Below are 11,727 nucleotides of genomic sequence, written 5' to 3'. Positions count from 1 at the left end.
ATGCAAGGTTCCTATCAAGTATATATATTATGGGCTCATTTTTCATTCTGAGATCCTTCCTTCATTAAACATTGTTCCCTCATTTTTTAGAATCAGTCTAACTGCTGTGGACCTCCAAAGGGAGCAGGAGCCAATGTTATGATGAAAGGTGTTACAGAAAGAGGAGCGGCTATAGTTGTTGTTGTTGTTGATTTGCTCTTAGAAATGTACTGTAGTTTTGATATTATTTGGAGCTCACTGATCATAAACCAGTGGTTCCAAACCTTTTTCCTAACGAGAGCCCTTTTCTTTCATTGAGTAAACTGATGACCGCTGACTAAGTGATTTTATAGATAGATATTTCATATAATATTTAATGCATACAGAACAACTGATAAACTGTACAATGAGCCCAAACAGTGAGGCTTTGGTGACCCATAGTGGGGGTCCCAACCGATGCCATAAACCATGCAATATCTGTTCCAGTATGCAACATATACAAGTGTGATGTAGAAACTTGAAGCCCCTAAAAGCCCCCGTAAGCTGCCTCCCCCAACTTTCTTTTTAATTATTTTTTAGGATAAAACTGTAAAAATAAAGGAGTTAGTGTTTCTCCTTTATTTATTCAGCACTTCAGTTACCTTACCAAACTACTTAAGTTGGTAAGTAATCAAGTAATTTGTTTTTCTCTCCATAGGTCATTGTCCTACATATGTACATAAGGCTGACAAACTCTGAACCGTGTTTCAGGTTAAACATTTATTCATCATGACAACCTGCCAAATTTCAGTTTGAATTGATTGAACAAGGAAATAAAAAATACATACCCCATATACCCCATGCAGTTGTGATGTGATGTTCCCACTGATAAAGGTCAAATATGTATGTGCGTGTGTGTGTGTGTGTGTGTGTGTGTGTGTGTGTGTGTGTGTGTGTGTGTGTGTATACAATATGTTTGAAGCTGAGTATGTTTATCAGTGTGGCTACAATACTTAGATAAGCTAATCATGAATAATAAATTAATAATTAATTTGACAGCCATGTAATCCCTCTCAACCTGAGCCATAAAACTGATCAGATCATGTGAAAGTTGCGTGCACTGCAGTGTTTCTTCTTCTAGACAAAAACAAACTACGACATTTCTTCAGATACAGCAGGACTAAGGCGGGTTGAACCAACACAGTGAGTGTGAGTGTGTGTCTGCAGCTGGAGCCATGGCACTCAGGTGGATCATTGTGTTCTTTGGCCTGGGACTGGTAGGTGTTTGCATCCATACATTGCATCTCTGGTGCAAAACAGTCATTAATGTTCCCTGGTGATTAATTCATGCTCTAATGTATTTTCTAGGTAGCAGCTAAGCTAACGGGGGATACAGGTGAGTCACATGTTTTTTGTTTTAATTATTGTCAAAAGGTAGACAGAATTACCCTGTCTCACCTATATACCGATGGCAGTGAATGTATGATCCCAATCCACATCTGTTGAAGCAAAATGTATCATGTCTTTCCTTTGTATGATACATTAACACTGATTTCATTTTGCATGATACATTTGTGTGAGAAAACTGCTTTACTGCCTAGAAGTGATAAGATAACATTCCACTGTGAGACTACTTTCTCCTTTCTTGAGCTCGAAGTTGAGATCATTTGCTAACATGTACTCCCAAGACTACAAATATGGGACTATATCTGTGCCTTTTGGTCAGACCTCCAAAATACACTGTGGTGTATGTGTTCTGTCATCTCAGCTGACATAGATTGACTCTGTTACTCCTCTATTATCCTGCTACATCAAACAGACAAAAGACAATTTGTTGTGTCATCGTTCATTTCTCTGTAAGAAAATACACAATTCCCACCACAACATTCATGTACTTAAGTTGTACATTCAGATCAACAGGGTAAGCTGTAACTCAGAATTTCCTGCTTCCCCCATGAGTGTATTTCAGTGTCTAAGGTGTCGGCCACACCTGAAAGAAATCTGTACCTCAATGCTTAAAGGTCTGTCACTCAGAACCACATAGAAGTCCATTTCAAATCTTAAAATAAAGTCACACAGCAGCATTTCCCAATTGAAATGCAAGAATAAATAAGCTTTAAGGCAGGGAGGGCTCAGTGCTAATTGCACCAAGTACACAGTACAATAATAATTATATTAATATGATGCTTTTATACTTCCTCTAATAGTATTTCTAAACAACATATTATTGATTTTACATCAACAGAGACTGATGTTGATGAAGGCCATGACTGGGACATCTTTAACATCAATGAAGGTTTGTGAACTTTTATTTTGTTTTGTTGTATAATAATAATCTGAGGATTTTCATCAACCAGTACATTATTATCCTTTGCAGCGGCGGGGCTGGACCTGCTGGAGGGAGATATCCAACAGGAGGAAGTAAGCTAGAGTGCACAGACAGCAAAGACACCAAAGACCAAAGGCGGCTCCTGCAGTAATCTGCACATTCAGCCTTATTTCGTTATGGCATTGTATTTGTGTCTAAATTCTGGGCACGTGATGTGACCTTTTTGCACACACACAAACTACATTTTACAGTTCTAACATTTTTTTTATATAGCCCAAAATCAAGACTCCAATTGGGGTTCAGGAAAAACTACCACCCCCCAAAAAACCTTTCACCAGGGAAAAAATTTAAGTAACGATCCCTAATTCCCACGGGACACCCAATCAGATTTTTGTTTTCTCAAATTATAGATATGCAAAAATATTTTTCTGCGCTAAAAGTGTCCCATTTGGCATTCCATATTTGAGCAGTATATGCAGGAACTAAAGCGACGTAAATGCATTATGCAATGTAATATTTAATGCAAATTATTATTATTTTCATTTTAAAGTATGATTGTTTTGAAAGACTCAGTGTAAATCCCCAGATAGCAAGTACTTTTATAGAACTCCAAGCTTACAAACAGGAATACCCTTGGAAGGATGGATTACCCTCATTCCTCAAAGGAAATAATAATAATAATAACTAATCAAGGAAAACTATCAATTTAAAACACAGGGTTACAGTTATATCTCTCACGTCAGTCTGTTCAAGTCTGTGCTGTTCATTCCCATCAGACTTCCAGCAGAAACTCCATTTTAGGAGAGAAGTATCGCTGGCCAAAAACCATTCCCTACTACCTAGAGGACAGTCTGGGTAAGACATAGTGTTATGGAAACTCATATCCACTCTACTTACCATGTTATTATGAATACGCACCAAGTTTGGATGCTTTTTCATGTTTCTTCGTCTTACTGTACAACATGTAGACATGAATGCAAAGGGAGTGATCCTGAAGGCATTTGACCAGTACAGACTGAAGACCTGCATTGACTTCACACCATGGAAGGGAGAGGAGAACTACATCTCTGTGTTCAAAGGGAGCGGGTGAGCCAACTCAGAGTATCTCACTATTTTGGTTTTAACAGCCCACAACTTTACCGCTTTGGTTCAGTCTCACTTCTTTAACCAACCCTGTTTCCAGCCCCAGAATGCAGCTGTTTTCAATGAACATGCTCTATATGCAAGCTACCGACAAATAAAGTTAGCAGGTGAACACAGTGGGAGTCCAAAACAGAGTCAAATGGAGAGCACTGGACTTAATAGTTGTTTGCTAACAACAACATAAGGTGATAATAGACCAGTGGTTTGTTTACAGCTTGATCTGCTGTACCCTAGTGGCCAAAAAAATCATTATTACAGCTTTACAGATACCAAAAACATTAAAGTGCAGTATTAAGCCCAAGTATAATAGACTAGTGTATTACTCAAGGTTCATGCATAAATAGCATTCTCTGATACTGAGGCAGGTTCTGAGCCAAAGCTGGAAGAGCTGCAGGTGTATTTGTCATCTTCGGAATGCTGTCCTTTTCTCCAGGGCTGAAAAGTGCATCTCACTTCCCTTCCCTGTAGATGCTTCTCCTCTGTAGGCAATCAGCGTGTGGGGAAACAGCGGCTGTCCATTGGTAATAACTGTGATCGTCTAGGAACCGTGGAGCATGAGTTCCTGCACGCTTTGGGCTTCTGGCACGAGCAGTCTAGAGCTGACCGTGATGACTACGTCAACATCATGTGGGATCGCATTGAACCTGGTAACGCTGACCTGTAACACCTAGAATTACAGCTCAAAACTTAAAGCTGCAGTAGGTCATTTTTATAAAAAAAATAAATAAAATAATTTTTACTGCTGTACAACTGTCAGAATATAGTAACAATTTCAGAAATAACAAAAAAAAGTTATTTTTATAAAAGTTACCTATTGCAGCTTTAAATTAGTGTATATATTGTGAACCGGTGACGCGACCTGCAACTACAACGGTAGATGTTACTAAATCCTACACATACATTCTACAATAAAGGACAAGCTGTATAGTAACTATTATCTTCTATGTTTTTCTCCTCATGCGTGCCTGCTGAATACACTTTTACACAACACAGTAACACAGTGGGCAGTTGCTTATACATTCCATCCATCCTTGTAAATATTATAATATTCCCATTATGCCTTCCTCAGGGAAAGAACACAACTTCAGAACGTACGATGACACAGTGTCCAGTGCTCTGGGCGTTGCCTATGACTACGGCTCTGTAATGCACTACAGTAAGACGTCCTTCAACATCGGCTCTGAGCCCACCATCGTCACCAAGATCCCCCACTTCATGGACGTGATTGGTCAGAGGATGGGGTTCAGCGCCAGTGACCTCACCAAGCTCAACCGTCTCTACAACTGCAGTGAGTCATCGTCACTCAACCAGGTTAACAGGGTTAGCTAACAGAAATGAACTGCTTCAATAAAGTGCTTTTTTCTTAAGAAATCTGTTGAACCAGATTAGAAAGCATCCAGTTCCCTTATTCAGAATGTATGTAGCATTAATTTAATGAAATGTAAAAATTGCTGTGAAAGTACAACTGTGCTAATCTAGCTAAATTAATACTTTGCTAACCTGCTTGCCATTAGCTAAAAGACAGGTAATGTTAGCATGTTGGAAAAGCTAGCATGTTCTATAAAACCATGAGAAAAACATAAAATACAATATGTCCTTTAAATAGGATTCTAACCAGTTACTTATATAATATATATATATATTTAAAACTAATTTCAGTGTCTGTGGTGATACTCATATCAATGTGTGCTAACGTTGCCTTTTAAAGAATGACTTCATTTGGTATGTAGTTTGACCCTAGTTAAATATTACGATATATCTTCATCATCATCATCAATCCTGAAAGCACCCGTCTATGATTTGTTACAATGTTTGTTCGATACTTATTGATATTATTCTTAACGTCTTGTCTTGCAAAGGTTACTGACAACTGCTGTCAGAATGAGTCCCCATTCATGTGTGCTCTGTACTGAGATCTTTGCCAGATACAAAGTGTAGAATTTGAACATTTTATGACGTGGTATCAAAAAAGGCAGACAGCAGTGCATGTTTATTATGCATTATGAATTATTTGGTTAGGCTATATCTTTGTTCTCACAATTTTGCCGAAAATCTGTAAAACTACATTACATTGTATGGAATGTATAATTTGGCCTTAAAAACACCAAGCAAACTATGAAAAAAACATGGAGAAAATAATGTTCTCTCTCCAAGAAAACGAGAAAAAGGTAGAAATGTGATGACAGTTCAACCTGTGTAGATAAAGCATGTATATCATATTATAATCAAACAATAACACATATTAAATGTTTAAAGGATTTATGAGAATTCTGGATCAAGAGGAGAACACGATACAGGAGAAAATACAGAACAATCTAAGACACAATGACATATTTTGGAAAACAGTAGTGGTAATGTAAAGCATACGGGATCTGTAGTAAATTAGCTAAATAAACCTGCACTGGAAGGCTCCTCAGAGTGTTTGAACAATCAATAAACTATATCACCTCATAAAATGAGAATGATTTTTGTCCCATAATAACCTAGCAGAATTACAAGAAGGGTCAGAGTTTTTCTGGTGTAAGCTGATTCTAATATTTATTGATAATCTTGGGCAATAATCTATAATATATCAGCCCTAGTAATAAGCCTCAGGCACCCTGGAGATGCCATACATGCTAGGCCAATCATCTATTAATCAAGTAGCTGAGCCTCCTTTATCCACAATGTTTTCTGTTCTGTGTGTTCTTCTGGGTCCATATGAACTTCAATGGCCATGTTTAGTTGCCAAATGACAGCCATGTTTAGCGTCCTTTGCTGCGAGATGATGTAACCATATTTATGTGGTGGCACTTTTGCTTTCTACCCCTCAGTTATCAAGCTGAGGGCACTGCGTCATACCACCATCTTCATTTTATGACTCCTTTCATGCAGGGCAGATAAAAGATATGTGATAATATATTTGATGAACGGTGGCCTGATTCAAAACTCTTACATAACAAGTTTCTATCAAATAATTATTGAGATTGATCCATTAATGTACACTCATTCATACAACTCTAATAGTCTGTCAGCTACTACGACGATGCCTTGCAATGCCAAGAACAACAATCTTGATCCTGAAGACCCTGCCTCGTTCTGAATTTATTTCAAGTCTTTGGTGTCTTGTCAGGCTATGGAATAAATCTGTGTTTCCTTCAGGGAAAAATATTTCAAATCATCAAGTTTCTATATCTGGGTTCAGTTATCTTGGAATAAGGGTAGCATATAAGGGTAAGGGTTTCATGATGACACAATGAAATTGAACATGATCTCAACTATAGGCAAAAGGACACAAACAGATGGTGTTTATTACCACTAAGATGAAGGCTCTTCCAAGGATATTGTGTCCACTGAAAATGATTCCCCTTCAGATTCCTGCTAAGAATTTTAATATATTGCATACAAGTGTGTCAAAATGTGGAATAACAATAATAAAAACCTAAACTCAAATTTGAATAACCACCCCGTCTCCTGTCTCCTCCATCCTCCTGCTTGTCACCTGGAAAATCGATCTTGGCGTGGCATCTCGAAGGATGTCTCAATTCCTAGCATGGATCTAGAGGAGAGAGGAGAGAGGAGGCTTGCTGGTGGAGCTATGAGCGGGGATGCACAGGTGTATCCTGTAAGTCTTTTTGGCACCCATGACATTTAAACCAGGTGTGACAATGGACAGATGATGTGCTGTCATGACGCTCCGAAATAAGGATGTCTCATTTGTTAAATGCCTGTTGCCTTGACTCCTTTCTCCTCGTGACTCTTCCTTGCCTCCTCCGCTCACACGTCAGGTGGGAGATGTCAGTAACAGATGCGAGGAGAGGAGACAAGGGAAGGATTCAAGGATGTACAAACTGAAAAATAAGAAGAGGGGTCAGGCTCATGGGGCCTGCAACACTCTATATGTCTGATATTCTGTCGGGATTTTACGCTCCTCTTGCCAATTTCTCACAAAAACACAGAATTCATTCAAGATAAAAGTCTTCTTGTACTCTTACTGTGCTCTTGATGAAATTGTGACTGTTCTCTCCACAGCCAAGTCCTCTACCTTTGTGGACAGCTGCAGCTTTGAGGAGGAGAACATTTGTGGAATGATTCAGGGTCCTGGCAACAGACTGTGGGAACAAAAGAGTTCTGTGAGCGGAGGACCTCAGACTGACTTCTCCAACATGGGACAATGCAAAGGTGACTGTCGAAGAAAGACTCACGGCAATTTAGACACCTACTACTTACTAGATACATGCACATGTGTGGCTGTCCAGTTAGCAGTTATAAATAAAAGCTAATCACTTCTTTATCTAGCCTCATACAGTAGATAGCTGGTTTAGTGTCTGAGGATATTTTAAAACCAAGGTTCCTGAGGTGAGTTATAACACAATCTGTACAAAGTACAGGCTGGCAGTAAAAATATATTGATTGTTGTTTGAGGTCTCAAGATAAATGCCAAGTGATTTATTAGATACAATTTAGAGTTGTTTTTTCCATTGGTTGTTATAAAGAGCTCATTCTGGGATTTACTGCTCATACTAAGCTAAAAAGCTATCCCCCTCTGTGCTGGTTAATAAACTTTGAACTCCTCATCATCATCTTTTTAACAAAGATATGACCATTGACATAGCTTTCAACAAAACTGCAGTACAGTACAGGATGTAAAAAGAGCGAGACCACTCAAACTCTTAGAACTTAGCAATGTGTTTTATATTATCCAGGCAGACCTGAAGAGACCATAAGCATGTACTGAACTGACAATGATGAAGCAGATTCTTGAATATGGTACCATAAAACCCACCAACAACAGCTCTAAAATGCAGAACTAACATACTTTTTACTTGTTTTCTGCAATATGACAAACTTCTGAGGCCCAACATTACCCGCTGTTGTCTCCTGCCGCCCTCAGGAAAAGGATACTTTATGCACTTCAGGACAGCTTCTGGTAAACCTGGTGACCACGCGCTCCTGGAGAGTCGTTGGCTTTACCCCAAACCTGGAGCCCAGTGTCTGCAGTTCTTCCTCCATAACACAGGGGCAGCTGATGATGTTCTCAATATCTGGGTGCGAGAGTATGACAAGGCCAACCCCAGCGGTAAACTGAGGATAGTCAAGAGCATTTCAGGTAACGAATGAAATATAACATAATGTATTAATTATTGTAGAGTCATAGCCCATCCCACACTTGAACCAGAATTCACCAGAATTCTCTCATTTTTTATCAAAATATATACATTATGCAATCAGATGAATTTGAAAGAAATCCAATCAAAGTCTCAAAGAAACCCAGTAATACAATCCTGATTAACGCTGATTAATATCCATTCTCCTTTCTGTCCGTTCTCTTCAGGAGGTGTCATGGGCTCCTGGGAACTGCACAACATCAATCTGAACGTGACAAAGAAGGCCCGTGTGGTTTTTGAGGGCGTGAGGGGAAAAAGTCCATCAGAGGGAGGTTTCTCTCTGGATGACATTAACCTGTCATCCACAAAGTGCCCTCAGCACATCTGGCACATCCGCAACATCACCGGCCTGCTGGCCACCACACCAGCAGGACGTAAACTGTACAGCCCTCGCTTCCTGTCACCAGCAGGTTACTCCTTCCAGGTAAATGCCCGTTTCATATTTTATTCATTTAGCAAGGCCTGTAACAGTCACCTAACGTTCAACAAACAGCAAAACCTAGTAACCCTCAGTCACTGCTGTTGGCAGAAAGCTAGTTACCCAGACTGCAGCTTAGGTTACAGCAGATAAACACACGGTTGAATCCACTCCTCTTCCATTGCAAGTTCCCAACCCACCATTTCAGCCATGGTGTAAACATGAGCCTTACACCTAAATTATTCATAATAATAAGCATTGTTATTTCTTTTTAAATACTTTTTGCCTTTATTGGATAGGGCAGCTATAGATTGACAGGAAGGGAGGAGAGAGTTAAGGAATGATATGCAGCAAAGGGCCACAGGTCAGGTTCGAACCCAAGGACTCAGCCTTAGTAGACTGGGTGCCAGCTCTACCAGGTGAGCTATATGGCACCCCATAAGTGATGTTATTTCTGCTTCTTTAATTAAGTGAGTGTAGGCCAAAGACACACTGCACACATGAAAAGCAAAATTTGCAATTAGAAATGTTATTATAGACGATTATGGATTAGAAATGTTACGAGCAATTGTGAGGGATGCTGAAAGAAAAGTCCTTTCAGTTTTTTATCCAGATGTAACAGTGAATGTAATCTCTACTGCTATATTGTTACTATTGATAAGGGTTTGTCATACGGAGAAATCTTCACACACCCTGCTGTGCTTAGGTCCACTTGCTGAGCAACAACTGGATAAGCAAATGGTCAATTAACTCACATTACCATCACATGCTTGCACAGATTTCTGTTGCAACTATTTTTTTAATAATCTAAACATTAAGTTAAAAAAAAAAAGAAAAGGTAGTACATACCTTAAGTACTCTGTGATCTGAAGGTAGGCGTGTACCTAAATGGAAGAAGTGACCGTCCAGGCTACATGGCCACCTACTTCCACCTGACCTCAGGCCCTAACGACCACAACCTCAAGTGGCCGTGTCCATGGCAGCAGGGAACAATGGCCCTGATGGATCAGCAGCCCGACGTCAGACAGCAAATGAACATGCACCGCATGGTCACCACCGACCCTGCCAAGATGTCCTCTGATGGTAAGAGAAAGGTGGATAACTTGTGGGGTGGAACAGATTTCAGTGAGTTGTTGTGTCCATCCAACAGAGATCATCTATTTCTCCCAGGCACTGAGTACTACTGGGACAATCCCAGGAAGGTGGGCTCTAAAGTGACTGCGTCTGATGGGAGCTATTACTATCGAGGTCCTGGCACCGGAACAAGTACCTTCATCACCCACACCAGGCTGAAGAGCAGAAACTTCATCAAAGGAGAGGATGCCTTCTTCCTCTTCAGTCTGGAAGGTGTGGAGTCATTCAGACACTAGACAGGACCCTTGATATCTATACCCTGAGATCTCCCTGTCTCTGAAATGTGTCTACTTGTCCTCAGATATATCTGATCTGCTGGCCTCTCAGCCTCTTCCCCGCTCTGCAGTCCACACTGATGCTGGTCTGATGATGGCTGCCAACCAAGGTGTTCATCAGGGAGCTGCTAATAACCTAGCAGTGGTTACTGCCGTGGCATTGTCTGTGGCTGCAGCCATGTTGGTGGTTTCTATGCTCTTTGCCTTGAGGAAAAGGAGGAGTAGGATGCTGCAGGAAAGCGACGAGGGAGTGATCATACAGGACATGCCTGGATTCATGGAAGTGAGTCTGAGTGTGAGTTGTTAGCAATAATTTACTGTGCCTCATTTGTGCTACAGTAATTTATCTAAAGCAAACTGTCATGATCTTAGTTTGCATTTTGAAAAAGCTGTACTAAACGTGTCTCCATTTCATTACAGGAGCAGTCGACCAAAGAGTTACCATCTGCTCGTACCACTCCATGATGTCCAGCAAATCAGCACTCACCGGATAAGAGAACTAAATGATCTCTACAACTATTTAATCAGATTGTCACTGGACTCCTTTTCATGTATATCTCTGAATTTGAATAAAATCTCTTGACAGCATTTGTTCCCTTCATCACCTCGTCTTCATTACCAGTCACAGAGTGACTGATTTACAGTATTGTGGTTACTTTCAAGGGTTTTCAACCATTTTATTGAAGCTGTGAGGATAATAGGCAGCCAGTAGGTTAATAATTCAAACCTTTGTTGGTAAAGACATGACCCTCAGACACCATCTTGTCACCGGCTTTGTAGCACGGCAACATTTTAAACCTTTTGGAAGGCATCATCTCAGCCTACAGAACTTAGTCCCAGACTGGGACTGCTTGAGCCTAAAACCCTTCAGTGTAAATGTGTGCAAACAAAGTAGATTTTCTTTTTAAACTGACATAATGACAAAAATAACATTAATTTGACATATTAAATATCAGATTTACACTGGATATATTATTGAATCCAACCGTACCACGCATTTGATATTTTTTTTTAGCTATACAGCCATTTCTGTACTATATTTACTAAATTTAGTCACTGGTCAAAATGAGTTACTCACTTTATCCTATAATAGATTATACAATGTCTCTAAGGTCAACACAATGGAAATATTGAAAAAAAAAACCAACGTATATCTATATCTAACTACAGCCTTAGACTGACATTTCAACAGATTTGTGCTTAGCTCAGCTATTACTTTAAATGCTCTAAATGAAATCCCACTGTGGACATTGATGGGTTAATCACCTTAAGAGGAGTTTACATTCTACAATATCGCACAAATTACATGGTTTGAAGTCTGAT

General features: G+C 39.7%; 1 protein-coding gene across 2 annotated transcripts; it reads left to right on the top strand.

Annotated features, from left to right (window-relative positions):
• The first annotated feature begins 1,050 nt into the window (after window positions 1-1,050).
• On the top strand, window positions 1,051-10,992 carry mep1ba (meprin A subunit beta a). Of its 2 annotated transcripts, none has more exons than XM_051377719.1 (15): window positions 1,051-1,239; window positions 1,331-1,354; window positions 2,204-2,254; window positions 2,336-2,379; window positions 3,064-3,142; window positions 3,256-3,373; window positions 3,899-4,077; window positions 4,500-4,718; window positions 7,442-7,591; window positions 8,304-8,519; window positions 8,745-9,001; window positions 9,868-10,078; window positions 10,166-10,342; window positions 10,431-10,687; window positions 10,825-10,992. In XM_051377719.1, exons 1-15 carry the CDS (start codon window positions 1,194-1,196, stop codon window positions 10,867-10,869), a joined length of 2,073 nt encoding a protein of 690 aa, XP_051233679.1. In that variant the 5' UTR covers window positions 1,051-1,193; the 3' UTR covers window positions 10,870-10,992. The 2 variants fall into 2 exon arrangements, with proteins under 2 accessions (XP_051233679.1, XP_051233678.1); XM_051377718.1 differs by having other exon boundaries at window positions 10,431-10,699.
• The last annotated feature ends 735 nt before the right edge of the window (window positions 10,993-11,727 follow it).

Source organism: Dicentrarchus labrax, unplaced genomic scaffold, assembly GCF_905237075.1.
Source record: "Dicentrarchus labrax unplaced genomic scaffold, dlabrax2021, whole genome shotgun sequence".
Lineage (NCBI taxonomy): Eukaryota > Metazoa > Chordata > Actinopteri > Moronidae > Dicentrarchus > Dicentrarchus labrax.
Note: the sequence above shows the minus strand (reverse complement) of the source record. Positions and strands in the feature narration are given on the sequence as shown.